General features: G+C 40.9%; 1 protein-coding gene across 2 annotated transcripts in view; it reads right to left on the bottom strand.

Annotated features, from left to right (window-relative positions):
* Window positions 1-933: 933 nt before the first annotated feature.
* The window catches only part of LOC126281210 (germ cell nuclear acidic protein-like), a 190,863-nt gene continuing 174,338 nt past the window's right edge, over window positions 934-17,458 (bottom strand). For both annotated transcript variants that reach the window (XM_049979947.1, XM_049979948.1), the window contains 2 exons: window positions 8,994-9,101; window positions 934-2,615 (listed from right to left, as the gene is read on the bottom strand). In XM_049979947.1, coding sequence (XP_049835904.1) covers window positions 2,333-2,615; window positions 8,994-9,101 — 391 coding nt within the window. In that variant the 3' untranslated portion in view covers window positions 934-2,332. The remainder of the gene's footprint in view (window positions 2,616-8,993; window positions 9,102-17,458) is intronic.

Below are 17,458 nucleotides of genomic sequence, written 5' to 3'. Positions count from 1 at the left end.
ATTAGAGTCTACAAATGCTTACTTTTCTAGGAATTGAGGAAAAAGCCTTTTACGACTGCAGCAAGATGAAACAACATCTGGGGGTGGGAGGACATTTTTCAACGATGAAGAAGTGCACACAGCAGTTCTCAAAAGGCTCCTTAATCAATGAGAAATTTTCTACAGTCACGAAATTGAAACAATGGTGGAACAGTCTTTTTAAGACTTGTTGAGTATGTAGAAAAAATAGTGTCATTTATCTGTGTCACTTTGAAATTTAGTGCAGCATTCAATAAAAGTTACCTAGTCTACGACAATACTGCGTAACATGCTTTTTCACGTCCTCTTGTATATACTTGGAGGAGCAAATAAAAATGGCCCAGACCAGTGCATATGTTTCGATGTGAACGCACGCATATAACCACACTCCAACAGGATGGAGCAACTGCCCACAGAGCTGGTCAAACCTTGGATAACATTTACACAATCTTCAGGCCTGACAGAACTGTTAGCAGAGGTCAGTCCGGTTGCAGCACTAGTTGGCCACCCAGGTCACATTATCCATCAGTGGGTGACTGCTTTGTGTAGGGATCCCTCAAGCCTAAGGTGTATTGCAGCAACCCTTGACTTCAAGAACTGTGGCAATACATTTTGGGTGAGACTGCAACAATTCTAGCAGTCCAGCTTCATCCACCTTTAGCAACTTACTGACCAGATCCCATAAGTGCCAAGAGATGAATGGTGGTCACTTTCAACATCTGCTATACTCAGGTTAGTACTGTACTTTCTTTCCCCTGCTGCGTTCTCCAGACCACTTTTATTTGCCCCATAATATAAGTAATATATTAGAGTGTATAATAAAGTAATTTGGTTTTAACTGGTTGTTAATATACCTGACAAAATCATTAACAACCAAAAGAATGATATTTGTGAAAACATGTTACACTACACACATATATTAATGCCTGTTTTATTCTGACACAAAAATTATATACAATGAAGCATTACTTTGAGAGAACATACATTTCCTATTCCACAGAGAACTCACTGGCAACCAGCTGTGCAACAGGCACTATACTTACACAATTAATACCCTTTTGTTGATGATAGTGGCACTCATTGCTGTTGTTGTTACACACACATTAGATTCCCCTCAATAGGGCATACTAAACTAATATAACAGTGCAGCAAGGTCTGTAACTATCAATCATTTAAATACTTTTTTCATCTAAAAAATTTCATTATCCCAAACATATCATGTACATTACACAAATGAAGTGCAAACACATCCAACACTAACTATAAAAATACATAGGTGGGAAACAAACAGTATGACAAAGTAGCTGAAAATGAGACATAGGAGAACACTCAATTGAACATGTGAAGCATATTGCAGTAGGCAGTGCACACTGAAACCAACTAATAATAGCTGAGAAAAAAATCTCATTGTAAAATTTAAAAAAGAAGAGCCAACCATGTTCTCTTTCAATATACATATTAATACCAACAACAACAACTACTAGTACCAATTAATGCATGAATTTTAAATGCAAGTTTATATGCACTGGTTTTATTAAAGTAAGTGTTCTGTGGCAAGCTCTGCATGAAATTAAAATTGGAATCCGATACCTTTCATTGGAAGACCTGATGTATATTACACATACAAGGTAAAGAAAGCATGCTCAAAATAGAGATTAAATAGTAACAAAAATCAGTCTTTGAATGAAATTACTCTTTATATTTTGATGAATTGTTAGTATTGTGTTCGCTGTTTTGTAAATATAAGTTATATGGAAACCAGTAAGGATCTCCTACAGACTGAGGAGGTATCTCACCACTGAACTTGTGGTCTTTTTGAAAAGTATGAGTACCTATCATACATAATTAATAAAGGAAAGAGTAAAGCATCAGACACTATATGGTGGAGATATTCAGCAGCATACAGGCAGTTAAACAAGAACTTGAACATGGTAGTTCAGTTAAACTCCCTCTCCTCACCTAAATGCATTTTTTTGCAAAGGTGAGAGGGGAAGGGAGAAAGCTGCATATTGGAGGAAGATGAAAGTTTATTTGTAAGCTAAGTTTGTAGAAGTAATAATCTTACTTGTTTACAGGCCTCTGTATTGCATAAAATATTTGCTATCTGGATAACAGATATAACCATCCATTCTATTGCTTATATTGCACCCAATATTTTTCATCACCATTGTAATTTTGTCTTTGATAACACTCAAAACAGCATTTAATTCTCCCAGGGGGAAGGTAAACCTTTGATATTTGAATATTCCCACTGTGTGAAGGTAAATCGGCTCCTCTACCCTTATGAGCATCCATGCCAATATGAATCCAGTTCTTAAACATTGTTTACACATGTAGAAACCTTTACAGCAGCAAATTTCTGTCCTAGTAACTTCATTACTTCACCATGTTTCAAATCAGATCTTTCTTTTTTAACAGAACCATAATTTTCTTTCACAAAAACTGCAAAAGCTGAAGGAGTCCTCGGTGTTTGTAGTTGTGCAGGTGTCTTTGTATCCCTTGTACTCGTAGGCTTGTTAATAAACAATTCAAACTTGCCAAGGCAATATCCACATCTTTTTCTTTCCAAGTCCAAAGATTTTGAATGTCGGCCAATGCTGAAATAATAATAATAATAATAATAATAATAATAACAATAATGTCAGATTAGAATAAAACCCAAATTTTCAACCACCACAGAGAACTGACAGTCATAACTGCTGCTGTGTCTGCCTTACAATTGGCAACACCAACAGCACTTAATTAGCTGTTGTTGAATATAGCCTTATGAATAATCATAAAATTTTATTTGATTAACAAAAACTCCTGTCCCATCCATCAACATACTGTGACCATTTTATCAAAGGTACTGTAAATATCAGTATGTTCAACAGCAGTAGCTATAATCACCATAGTGCATTGAAGAGTGGTGTCAATAAAGAGATAACAGAAAAACAAAGTTGTTAATGTTCCAATAGGTGCCACTAGCACTGCAGACCAGCACAATCTGTGGTTGCAAAACATGACGATGAGCGACTGTCTAATCCAGGGCTCTTAATAAGGCCATCAAAACAGCAATTAAGATCATTAGTTGTTCCTGATAACTGATAAAGTTGACGGATGTTCTCTCTGAATCTCTATGTTTTATTGTAATTTGACATGGCAAGAAAACCAAGAATATTTTGTACAAAGATGTCAGAAGAACCTTCATTCCCACACTTAAATACACTCCTGGAAATTGAAATAAGAACACCGTGAATTCATTGTCCCAGGAAGGGGAAACTTTGACACATTCCTGGGGTCAGATACATCCCATGATCACACTGACAGAACCACAGGCACATAGACACAGGCAACAGAGCATGCACAATGTCGGCACTAGTACAGTGTATATCCACCTTTTGCAGCAATGCAGGCTGCTATTCTCCCATGGAGACGATCGTAGAGATGCTGGATGTAGTCCTGTGGAACAGCTTGCCATGCCATTTCCACCTGGCGCCTCAGTTGGACCAGCGTTCCTGCTGGACGTGCAGACTGCGCGAGACGACGCTTCATCCAGTCCCAAACATGCTCAATGGGGGACAGATCCGGAGATGTTGCAGGCCAGGGTAGTTGACTTACACCTTCTAGAGCACGTTGGGTGGCACGGGATACAAGCGGACGTGCATTGTCCTGTTGGAACAGCAAGTTCCATTGCCGGTCTAGGAATGGTAGAACGATGGGTTCGATGACGGTTTGGATGTACCGTGCACTATTCAGTGTCCCCTCGACGATCACCAGAGGTGTACGGCCAGTGTAGGTGATCGCTCCCCACACCATGATGCCGGGTGTTGGCCCTGTGTGCCTCGGTCGTATGCAGTCCTGATTGTGGCGCTCACCTGCACGGCGCCAAACACGCATACGACCATCATTGGCACCAAGGCAGAAGCGACTCTCATCGCTGAAGACGACACGTCTCCATTCGTCCCTCCATTCACGCCTGTCACGACACCACTGGAGGCGGGCTGCACGATGTTGGGGCGTGAGCGGAAGACGGCCTAACAGTGTGCGGGACCGTAGCCCAGCTTCATGGAGACGGTTGCAAATGGTCCTCGCCGATACCCCAGGAGCAACAGTGTCCCTAATTTGCTGGGAAGTGACGGTGCGGTCCCCTACGGCACTGCGTAGGATCCTACGGTCTTGGCGTGCATCCGTGCGTCGCTGCGGTCCGGTCCCAGGTTGACAGGCACATGAACCTTCCGCCGACCACTGGCGACAACATCGATGTTCTGTGGAAACCTCACGCCCCACGTGTTGAGCAATTCGGCGGTACGTCCACCCGGCCTCCCGCATGCCCACTATATGCCCTCGCTCAAAGTCCGTCAACTGCACATACGGTTCACGTCCACGCTGTCGCGGCATGCTACCAGTGTTAAAGACTGCGATGGAGCTCCGTATGCCACGGCAAACTGGCTGACACTGACGGCGGCGGTGCACAAATGCTGCGCAGCTAGCGCCATTCGACGGCCAACACCACGGTTCCTGGTGTGTCCGCTGTGCTGTGCGTGTGATCATTGATTGTACAGCCCTCTCGCAGTGTCCGGAGCAAGTATGGTGGGTCTGACACACCACTGTCAATGTGTTCTTTTTTCCATTTCCAGGAGTGTATCAATGGGAAAAAAGCAATTACCAAAACTTTTTCAATCAAATATTATGAAACAGGTGCCACTGGTCTGGTGTTTACGAGTAAGATATCATGGTGACAAATGAAATTTGTTGCCCCAACAGGATAATGGGAGACAAAAAGGATAACTTTTTTTGTCAGATAAACCACTGAGGAAGGGAATATGAAAATACAAAAGGAAGCATGAGATAGTCTGGAATGAATACATTTTCTGTTTCAGTCATCATAGACAGACAAGGGAGTAACACATTTTACTGGCCTGTCACTGCTTATGAGCATGATGTGTCAGCTGTACATTTCATCAGCCATAGGCAACCACTGCAATAGTGCTGAGGAAAGCTAACTGCACCACACCTGAAGCCATCGTCTTGCTCATAAATTGAGCTTTCTTCCCTATCAGGCAGTCATTCGGTGGAGCCTGTCCACTGAGGTAGTTCCGGCTTGAAGAACTGACCTCTTATTTTTTTATTTACGAAATCCTGTGGGACCATAAAAGCCAAAGGTACTTGGTCATGGAGTCAGTAAACAGTTTACAAAATGTTTACTAGGGCATTTGTACAGAAAAGAATAAAACATGCAAAATTGATAATATGGAAATATGTAACGCATTAAAGAAAGAAGGTCAATTGCTGTAAGAGAATCCTGCACAGAAGAGATGGAATGTGCACAAGGGGAGTGTGCACAAGGAAACCTTACAGTTTTAGATTTCACGACTTGAGGCTTGTCACTTTTCCCCCTCATTTCTGCTGGATGCCTATCGAAAATTAAACCTGCTGAATAGTGCATTATTTATACATCTACATCCATACTCCGCAAGCCACCTGACGGTGTGTGGCGGAGGATACCCTGAGTACCTCTATCGGTTCTCCCTTCTATTCCAGTCTCGTATTGTACGTGGAAAGAAAGATTGTCGGTATGCTTCTGTATGGGCTCTAATCTCTCCGATTTTATCCTCATGGTCTCTTCGCGAGATATACATAGGAGGGAGCAATATACTGCTTGACTCTTCAAAGAAGGTATGTTCTCGAAACTTTAACAAAAGCCTGTACCGAGCTACTGAGCATCTCTCCTGCAGAGTCTTCCACTGGAGTTTATCTATCATCTCCGTAATGCTTTCACGATTACTAAATGATCCTGTAACGAAGCGCGTTGCTCTCCGTTGGATCTTCTCTATCTTTTCTATCAACCCTATCTCGTGCGGATCCCACACTGCTGAGCAGTATTCAAGCAGTGGGCGAACAAGCGTACTGTAACCTACTTCCTTTGTTGTCGGATTGCATTTCCTTAGGATTCTTCCAATGAATCTCAGTCTGGCATCTGCTTTACCGACGATCAACTTTATATGATCATTCCATTTTAAATCACTCCTAATGTGTACTCCCAGATAATTTATGGAATTAACTGCTTCCAGTTGCTGACCTGCTATTTTGTAGCTAAATGATAAGGGACCTATCTTTCTATGTATTCGCATCACATTACACTTGTCTATATTGAGATTCAATTGCCATTCCGTGCACCATGTGTCAATTCGCTGCAGAACCTCCTGCATTTCAGTACAATTTTCCATTGTTGCAACCTCTCTACACACCACAGCATCATCTGCAAAACGCCTCAGTGAACTTCCGATGTCATCCACCAGGTCATTTATGTATATTGTAAATAGCAACGGTCCTATGACACTCCCCTGCGGCACACCTGAAATCACTCTTACTTCGGAAGACTTCTCTCCATTGAGAATGACATGCTGCGTTCTGTTATGTAGGAATCCTCAATCCAATCACACAATTTATCTGATAGTCCGTATGCTCTTACTTTGTTCATTAAACAACTTCGGGGAACTGTGTCAAACGCCTTGCGGAAGTCAAGAAACACGGCATCTACCTGTGAACCCGTGTCTAAGGCCCTCTGAGTCTCGTGGATGAATAGCGCGAGCTGGGTTTCACCGTCTTTTTCGAAACCCATGCTGATTCCTACAGAGTAGATTTCTAGACTCCAGAAAAGACATTATACTCTAACATAATACGTGTTCCAAAATTCTACAACTGATCGACGTTAGAGATATAGGTCTATAGTTCTGCACATCTGTTCGATGTCCCTTCTTGAAAACTGGGATGACCTGTGCCCTTTTCCAATCCTTTGGAACGCTTCGCTCTTCTAGAGACCTACGGTACACCGCTGCAAGAAGGGGAGCAAGTCCTTTGCGTACTTTGTGTAAAATCGAACTGGTATCCCATCAGGACCAGCGGCCTTTCCTCTTTTGAGGGATTTTAATTGTTTCTCTATCCCTCTATCGTCTACTTCGATATCTACCATTTTGTCAACTGTGTGACAATCTAGAGAAGGAAGCACAGTGCAGTCTTCCTCTGTGAAACAGCTTTGGAAGAAGACGTTTAGTATTTCGGCCTTTAGTCTGTCATCCTCTGTTTCAGTACCATTTTGGTCACAGAGTGTCTGGACATTTTGTTTTGATCCACCTACCGCTTTGACATAGGCCCAAAATTTCTTAGGATTTTCTGCCAAGTCAGTACACAGAACTTTACTTTCGAATTCATTGAAAGCCTCTCGCATAGCCCTCCTCACACTACATTTCGCCTACATTTTCTGCCTAGTACTCTGAATCAGTCTCGTAAACTGACATACAGCCGGGAGAGTGGTATGCTGACCACATGCCCCTCCATGTCTGCATCCAGTGACACCTGTGGGCTGAGGATGACAAGGTGGCCATTCGGTACCGTTGGGCCTTCATGGCCTGTTCGGGCAAAGTTTAGTTTTTTTAGTACTCTGAACAAGTCAGGAATAAATCCCATGATCGAGTGTATATCCAAGGATGGCATATTTAAAATTTCAATACACTTTAACAACAACCTACAAAGTTTGCAACCAATTCTCTTATAGCTGCCTATGAGACAGCTAGCAATATGGAACTCCACCTCCTGCAGCTATATCTACCAATGAATATATCAGATGAGTCAGCCTGGAGTTTTATTGTTGGATTCTGTTCAACATCAAAGTGCCCCATCCAAAGCTCTGCTCCTCCGACATTGTCGGCATGTGATGCTGGAACCCTTCACCATCCACCTGGCTACCATGATTACATTTACAACTACCTGGCCCATTATAATCTGACATCAGAAGTACTGTCAGATGTTGAGTCTTGACAAACCACAGTAGTATTTTCAGTGACATGTGCTTGTTAATTGCATTTCCCTTAATCCTTCATAATGAAGTAATGAATTACAGTGAGAGCAGCAGGAACATAGTCACTCATTTCCTCAATGATGTACCACAGTTGCTTGGACAAAATTTAGCCTTATAAAATGAGCTAGTAAGGCTCAAATGGGTGAGAAGGTGAAGTTCCAGCATGACCTGCTCCACAGGTCTTAACCAGGAGTGTAGTAGCATTAACTTGCTTACCCTGTTTTCTGGAAACCTATGTTATTTGTTGAAGGGGTTTCCTGAGAATCTAGAAATGGCAGCAGCTTAGGAATAAAAAAAGTGGAACAAGCATTAAGGATAAAGTATTTTAAGTGAATCAGCAAGCTGCTTACATTTATCAGATGCCATGGAAAACTGAGGGAGTACTTTGGAAGCAGGTACTGAAGTACTTCCAATCCAAGAACACAAATCACAGGAACAGAGGAAATGTATCAAACAGAACAGCTGTGAATTTTGTTGAGAGTTTATGGAACAAATAAGAAGAATAAATGTCAAAACTGGTACGGAGGGAGGGTTTGGAGAGGCTAAGCAATCCAGCGATTGGCAGTGCACTGTTGCTTCTTGACAGAAGTAGTGTAGACGCATCAAGCTATGAAGTGGAACAGAAGACTTTATTTTATATTTCAAAATACCAAAAAACAGCTGAAATAAGACGCACACACACACACACACACACACACACACACACACAAAGGCAGAAAACTAAGTGGTTGGTTGATCTGAGGTTGGAATCAAGTGACAGACAGATAGTGAACAACAGTTACTGCTAAATAAAATTTATTTTTATTTCTCCATCGTATCATCTTCCAATTATAATAATTTATTTTAAATGGCAAGGTAATAAAGAATGTCATGCAATGTAACACGAATTTTACCATTTTAAATTGCTATAAAAAGTAAATACATTTTAGTGTAAGCTCTGGAAACTTTATCCAAAACATTCAATTAATTGCAAAGTAAGGAGAACACAAGGCACAGTCTAGTGTCGAAGATAGTTTATAGAAAGACTGGTGCTGTCTCTTCCTCTTTTTGCAATTTGTTGTTTCCATTTGGTTTTCCATTTCAAGTTCTCACAAAGATGGCAAGCTTTATTTTAAACTAACAGATTTGTACTTACCTATAGCCACACTGCACACACTTGTATATAAACTTGGTCGTTATTTTATAATCATGACAGCGTCGTATAGGTGGAATATCTGGGAAACACTTCATTGCCGTGTTAGCCCTGCAAAATTGTCACTTAAATGAAGCTTTAACAGAAAACAAAACAATGTGAACTAACAATGACAATAAACAAATCCTTAAGGTATTATTTATGTCAATAATAAAGCACACTAGCTACGAACAAGCTGCACTGGAATTTAAAGCAACTGCATCTCAAAATGTTAACGACATTATGCATATACTTCATATACATGCAACAAGTTATGCAGGAATTGATTAACAAAAAGTTATGGGGCCACCCGGTTTGGAAATTACACATGTGGTGCTGATCATTCATTTTTTTGCTCATTGATCAGTCATGTGCGCAGACTGCCATCGCCCCCCCCCCCCCCCCCCCCACTGGCTTACAGTACATTACAGCCCACAGCAAAATAGTGTTTTCACAATAGCTAATAGCACATTGGTTGAAAGCTCATACCATGATGATCGATGCTAACCTACTAGAGGAGTATTGGGCAGAAGTTGTGTCTACAACTGCATACCTATCAAGTTGTTTTCTGTCCACCACGGTTGGAGATAAGAAGCCACATGAACTTTGTTATAGGAGAAAGCCTCGTTTATCAAATTTGAGTATTCTTGGCTGCATTGAAATGTTTAAAATTCCAAAACCCCATTACAAGAAGTGGGATAAGAAGTCACAGAAGCTGACATTTGTAGGCTACTGTCAGACGCCCAAAGGATATCAATTCATCAATAGCGAGACTGGCTAGATAGTTGGCTGTAGGATGAGAATTTTTAAAGCTCAAAAGCAGAGGAACCTAAGATCTCAAATGCCTTTGCTTCTTGTTCCAATCCTGTTCTTCAGGACATCAGTACTTCACAAACTGAAGGAGTTAAATTAGAAGACAGTGATAATGGACCCTTTTATGGCCTTGACAATGATTCAATAGAAATTGAAGCTCATGTAAATCAAAACGTAGTTCAAGGGGTTACACTTCAAAGGTCAAACAGAGAACCAAAACACGACGAGATCATGTTACTATTTGGAAGAAGGGCTTCCAAGTGACAACACCGATGTCAAAGATATCTTGGAAGGGACAAATAACGAAGAATGGAAAAAGGAAACAAGAATGAATTCTCATAAAAACACATTTGAAGAAGTAGAGCTACCCAGGGGGGACAAACCACTCAATACTAAGTGGGTATTAAAAATAAAGCTTGGGGGCTAGCTGCAGACCAAAAACATTTAAGGCATGCCTAGCGGTAAAAGGATGCACTCGAGTTCCAGATGTCGATTATCAGGACACCTTCACACTTGTGGTCATGCATGCATCCATCCATCCATTTGATGTCTCTTGTGTGTGGCAGCTCGAGAGAACCTGGAGACTGACTGTGTTGACATCACTTTTGTTTATTTCTATTGGGACTTAAATGAAGAAGCTTATGTCATTCCACCAGCAAATTTTGGAACTAGTGAAAAAGTATGGTGGCTGAAGAAAGCCGTTTACAAACTCAGACAGGTTGGTAGGAATCAAAAAATTGACGAGGAGTTAAAGATACTGAAACTGAACCGGTCAAACACAACCATGTATTCGCAGAGATGGCACCAAACTAGTTCATCACAGCTTCATATGCCTATGATATGCTGCTATTTTTTAGCACCGGAAGTGTTTTGGAATAGTTCAAAAGTTCTTAGGAATACTATGTAAAAAGAGTTTTGGAGGAATTTGGAATGAGTGAAGCCAAGCCAGTGTCACCACCACTTCAATTTGGTTTGGACCTTGAAGCAGTCGAATCAGGTGATATCAATGTATTGTACCAATATACAATAGGAAGTCTTCTATGTGTATTCCAAATCCCTAGACCTGATGTGTGTTTCGCTGTAAAGCTCATTTGCAGATACAATCATTGTTTTAAAGAGATTCATTGGTTGTCTGTAAAATGATTGTTTAGATATTTAAAGGGAACCATGGACTGTAAGTTAGAATTTTTAGAGATGGTAACAGAGAAATAATGACCTTCAGTGATGTAGGTTGGGGTAGTAAAATCAATGACAAAACCTCTAACTGGTCCATGCATAAAAATGCAAAATTATAATTTCATGGTCCAGTAGAAAACTATAGCACTTTCTACTTGTGAATCTGAATATATGGCCTTGGCATCAACTGTTCAAGATTTACTGTGTTTTACGACAATTTGTGTCTGAGATAGATCCAAGCAGTGTTAAAGTCACTTACAGTATATTGTGATAATAAAGGAGCCATTTAGTTAGCCAACAATCTAGTGACAAATAGATCCAAGCGTATAGATATAAAGTACCTTTTTATAAGAAGACATGTTGAATCAGTTATTGTTAATATTTGACATCTCCCTTCTAAAGAGATGTTAGTCAATGCTTTCACAAGACCACTTAGCAATGCCAGACATGAAATATGGGTAGGAAACTGGCCTTTTCAAATGAGTGAAGGAGTGTACATTTAGACTTCATACTGTATCAATGACAATTTAAGGGGAAATGTTGAGATATGTAAATTGATATTGACAGGTTTTTTTGTTTACTCTTTTTGCGTTTTAACTACTCCATGTTAATTATAGGCTCTGGGGTTTGTAGTAGTAGTTATGCACATACCAATTAGTTAACACACTATTTCTGGAAGCTTTCATGTTTATACGAGGGTAATCCCGAAAGTAAGGTCTCTATCTGGCAGTTGGTCACACTGTTATGAAGAGTGCTTCATGCACTGTGTGTGAACATGCGCATGCCGCGCTGAGGTGCTCAGTCTTGGCTTGGCAGCCGTAAAGAATGGAGCTCCCGTTGGATGTTACCACCAAGTGCGAATTGCGCGCAGTTATTCAGTTTTTGAACGCCGATTGAAATCCATTGCCAATTGACGGAAGTGTATGGCGAGTTGCGCATGGATGTCAAAAATGTTCGTAAGTGGTGTAGAGAGTTTGCAGCTGGTCAGACCGAAATTCATGACGAACAAAGGAGCAGGAGAGAGTCAATTTCTGAGGAGACAGTGTTGAAGGTTGAGCAAAGCATGCGTAAATATTCACCCTGGATGATCTCTGCACGTTGGTTCCTCAGGTTTCCCGAAGCACCGCTCACAGAATTTTAACAGAAACATTGAACTACCGGAATGTGTGCCAAGATGGATGCCACACATGCTGACTGAGGGCTATGTGCGGCAATGAGTTGATGCTTCCCACGCATTTCTTCACCACCTTGCAGCCGAACAGGACAACTTTCTGGACTCAATTGTCATGGGTGACGAAAACTGGACATACCACTTTACACCTGAGACCAAGCAACAATCCTTCACCAAAGCCACGGAAATTCAAACAAACACAGTCTGCTGGTAAAGTCATGACAACCATTTTTTGGGACTGGAAAGGAGTATTGTTGGTCGACTTTATGCCCACTGGGACCACAATTAACGTTGACAGGTACTGTGAGACGCTGAGAAAACTCAAACAGGCAATTCAGAACCAGAGAAGAGGAAGGTTGAGCAAGAGCATACACATTCTCCATGATAATGCTCGCCCACACATCACTCGGAAAACTGTTGCTCTCCTGCAACAGTTTCAGTGGAACATAATCACCCACCCTACAGTCCTGACTTGGCACCCAGTGACTATCACGTGTTCCCTAAGTTAAAAGAACATTTGGCCGGAAAGTGATTCAGCTCCAACGATGAGGTGAAAAAGAGAGATTCATAACTTTCTGAACAGCATGGCGGCGAGCTGGTACGACATGGGCATGCAAAAACTGCCACAGCGTCTACAAAAATGCATCGACAGAAATGGTGATTATGTTGAAAAATAGCTAAATGTTCAAGCTGTAAACTGATATAAACCATTGTAGAAATAAACAGGTCTATGTACTTATAAAAAAATAGGAAACCTTACTTTTGGGATTACCCTCGTATTAAAGAAAATGTTCAACACAACAGCTAATATCAGAAGGAAGATTATCATTATGACAGTACTACAGTGATTAATAGTGGGCTCGCTCTTGTTCTCACATAACAAGAGTTTCCATGCCCTAGTTCTCTTTGCTGATGATGCAAGTATTATAATCAACCCTAATGCAGTAATTTCAACACTTTAAAATGTAAGTAATATTTTCACAAAAATTAATAACCAGGTCTCTGCAAATGGACTGTCGGTGAATTCAGATAACTCACAATACAAGCAATTAAGTATCGCATAGCACCTGACCAAAAAATTAAAAATAAGACAGAAAATTGATTAAATGAATCAGGACACTCCAAGTTATTATGTATTTATAATGATAAAAACTTGAACTGGAAGTCACAAGTTGCAGATCACCTTTAACATCTATGCTCTGCAACTTTTAAATTCCAGATAGTAACAGATACTGGAGATGAAATTGTCAAAAAGCTGTCTTACTTTACAAATTTTCATTCACTGTCTTATGGCACCACATTCTACGTTAACTCCTCATTGAGGAAAAAAGTGTGCGATACACAGAAGAGTGGCGTTCACTCTAGAACCTCTTGCAGAGAGCTCTTTAAACAATTGGGCATACTGACAACAGCCTCTTATTACATTTGCTCACTTATGAAGCTTTTTTATCTAACACTGAAAACAGTAACATTCATAAAAAAAATAGAAGGAGAAATGATCTACAGTATCCATCACTCATCCTTAGTGTGACACCAAGAGGAGTGAGATAATCAGTTATAAAAACCCGACTACTTACCAAGTTATGTAAACAAAAGGGTGTGCATGGTCTGCATACTGCCACATTTTAACTGAGAAAAATTTACTATAACTGTAGAACTGACACATTCCGCATCATAGGGAGAGGTCAAAATTTCGACCCATGGAATATACATGCATGAAAGGAAAAATTCAGTCATAAAATGCAATAAATTACGAGACAAAATTGGTAGCTCATACTTGTTTTCAGGAGGTGAATTTTGTAGCACTGCCAGGCACACACATATAAAAGTAAAAATAAACTACCAGCCTTTCTGAACTGAAAGCTCCTTCAGGGGTGAAGAGAGGGATGGGGCTGGGAAAGGTTTGAAAGGAAAAACAAAGAACACAGACCTCAGAGTAAGAGGTACCTACAACTTCTCCTTGACAAAGGAACTATCTGTGCCAAAAGCTAGGTAGTGTGTAGTAACTTTAACAACTTTTGTGTACGTTTACCAGCAGTGCTACACATGTTGCCTCCTGAAGGAAAGCACTGGCTAGCAGTTGTGTGTAATAACTTAGTAACTAACAAAAATGTCACTCAAGAGCTGTCAGAATAACTTAATTACAGCTTAATGAAGTTTAAGGGAACCAACCAGGATAGATTCTAATATCCAATCTAGAGATCGAAGCTATGCAGCTGAGTACCAACATTAATGGACTGCTTCATAGAAAATAAATTTCCACGAACTGTTCACCTTACATTGCAGATAGTATGGCGATTCAGTCGATTTCCCTCTCAACTACATGTATTACATGCCATGCAAAGCCTGACTAACTGTTAAATGACAAAATTATCTGAAGACTTGGGGTCTGTACTAGCAGGTGATTAGTATGCAAATCGATCATGTTGATTCCGGGCTAAAACAAAAAATTCAGAACCACTGAGGTGTGGGCTACGACTTATCAGCCTAACTCTAAACAAGGTTCCACAAATTTTATTTAGCATATGGCTAATACAGACATACCATAAAATTAAAATACATATATATGTGTACATATATCGAATCCTGCATTCACTGACAATGTGGTGAATAGTCTGGTAAGGAGCCCCACAGTCACAGGCTGGATTAGGCAGCTTCTTCTACTTAAAGAGAGCATTCCTGCATTGGCCATGGCCGGTACAGATTCTTTTGAGAGTAGTTCAGGTCTTGCGTGGTAGGTCGAATCCACTTGGAAGTTTAGCACCTGAGAAGATGTTATGCAGGCGCACATCTGTCACTGCTTCCCACTGACCTTTCCATTCTTCAATAGGTTTGAAATCCTTAGTAACCATGTCAGCAGTGTCGCACGGAGTTGGATGGTGTGATTTCAGTCTCTCACCATTTAAAAGCGGCAGGTCGCTACGCATGGGTAGGTTAGAATTCCTGGAGATCTTGTGGAATTCTATCATAAGGGCAGTACATCTGCGTAGATCAGGAGGCATTATACCAGTTAACACTGGAAGCCAATAAACTGGAGTAGATCTGATTGCACCAGATATTATGCACATTGTCATATTCAGCTCAGTTCCAACAAGCCTTTTATGATGACTGTTCATCCAAACAGATTCACAATACTCAGCACTTGAGTACACCAAGCCCAGAGATGAAGATCACAGGGTGGTTGCTGAAGAGTAGTTCCACATAGCTTATGGAGGATGCTGTTTTGAGTCCTCAACTTTTGAGCTAAGTTAAGAAGGTGTTGTTTGAAGCATAGTGTATGGTCCAGGATGACACTAAGATATTTTGGGTTCTAATTATGAAGAAGAATTCTGCCTCTGAAACTTACTTCCAGTTTTACATTCGCCAACCAATTATTTAAATGGAAGCAACACACTTCTGTTTTACTCACATTGGGTTGGAGTCTCCAGATTTTGAAGTAATTATCTAATGCAAATAGGTCATTAGTCAGAATATCTTTTGTTGTCTTCATTTCCTGGTGGTGTACGGCTAGAGCCAGGTCATCGGTATAGCAGTATTTTCTGGGCGAAGTGTCATTAGATCAGGCAGTGTTGCTCATGTTCATAGGTTTAACCTTAAAATGCCCTACACATGCCTCCTGGGTGGTGCTAATTGAGAAGCAGTGATTACAGGGAGCCAGACTATCCACAGGACCTCCTGGCAACGACACATGAACACTTGCAGAAACAGTTATTTTCAGAGCCCACTTAGAAGAAACATTAGACCAACTACCACACTCCTTCAACTGAATATCGAAAGCATTATCAGGGCAAATGGCTGTTAAAATTTTTGCTGGACAACAATATCGGCGTCATCGCCATTCAGGAAACTCGCGTTTCCAGCGAAGAAATATTCCAAAGCCGAGGTCAAATTCCTAGATATTCTGCACTTGGTGTAACTTACCATGAGGTGTATGAAACTGCTACATACATCCGTAACAACATAAATGAAGCTTCACTGATTTCTGTCAGTGTGGAGGCAGATATACATACAGTTGTCATGGTATTGCTATTACAAATGTTTACAAACCGCCCAAAACATCATGGCCCGATTTTGTCCTACACACAGCAGAACATCTTGTAATTTACATAGGAGACTTCAACAGTCACCACGAACTTTGGAAGTACTCTCAAAATGATGAAAATGGGAGCATACTTGCAGAATGGATTGAAGAGAATAATCTCCATCTAGTGTGTCATGCCAAAGATCAAGGCACTTTCAGGTCAGCTGCTTGGGCCAAGGATTCAAATCCTGACTTATGCTTTGTTAGCTGCAACGCAAGTGGCTTTCCCATCAACACCACAAGAAAACTGATAGATGCCTTTCCTCACAGCCAACACAGACCTGTAATAATACAAATTGGCTGCACGGTTCCCGTCATACGATCAACCCCGCGTGCTTGATGGTATTTCCAGAAAGCTGACTGGAAGAAGTTTCCAGCAGAACTGGGTAAGACCATTTGCTAGACACCTCAATCACATAAGAATTCTCAACACTTCATTGGTGCAGTAACAGCAACAGCTAAAAAGTGTATGCCAAGAGGATACCGAAAAGAATATGTTCCAGGATGGAATGATGAAAGTGAAACACTGTACCAACACTTCCAGCAAAGTAGTGATCCATAGATAGCTATGGAACTATTGTCCAGCTTGGACATGTCTTGAAGGCAGAAATGAGCAGAAACAGTCTAAAATACGGGCTTTACCCACTCGAGCAGGGAAGCATGGAGTCTTCTGAGAAAACTGAGAGGAAGTGCACCAGCATGCAGAAAATATTCCAAAGTAACACCAGACCAAATTGCTTCTCACACCGTTACTACCTCAAGAGTGCCTCCTGACAAACATACAAAACATATCAAAGACAGCTTCGTGACCTGAAAAATATGCGATCTCCCTCATCTGAGTATACCCACCCCTTCACAGTCCCAGATGTCGACTCTGGACTGAAGGACCTCAAACCTCTTAAGGCACCTGGATCCGATGGTGTCCATCCAGAATTCCTGATCCATATGGGAGGAAAAGCTAAGAAATGGCTTGCAGACTTATTCACTGATTCACTAACATCCTGTTGACTGGTCAACTTCCATTGGAATTCAAAAAGGTTAAGACAATACCTTTTCTGATGCCTGGCAAACGCAACAACATGGTAAAAGCTATCGCCCCATTGTCCTACTTAGCTGCTGCTACAAGCTTTTTGAAAGGATAGTATTTAACAGAATAAGTAGTGCTATCTCAAAGAACGTTCCAGTTGA

This window comes from Schistocerca gregaria, chromosome 7 (assembly GCF_023897955.1).
Source record: "Schistocerca gregaria isolate iqSchGreg1 chromosome 7, iqSchGreg1.2, whole genome shotgun sequence".
In the NCBI taxonomy this organism is placed as follows: Eukaryota; Metazoa; Arthropoda; class Insecta; order Orthoptera; family Acrididae; genus Schistocerca; species Schistocerca gregaria.
Note: the sequence above shows the minus strand (reverse complement) of the source record. Positions and strands in the feature narration are given on the sequence as shown.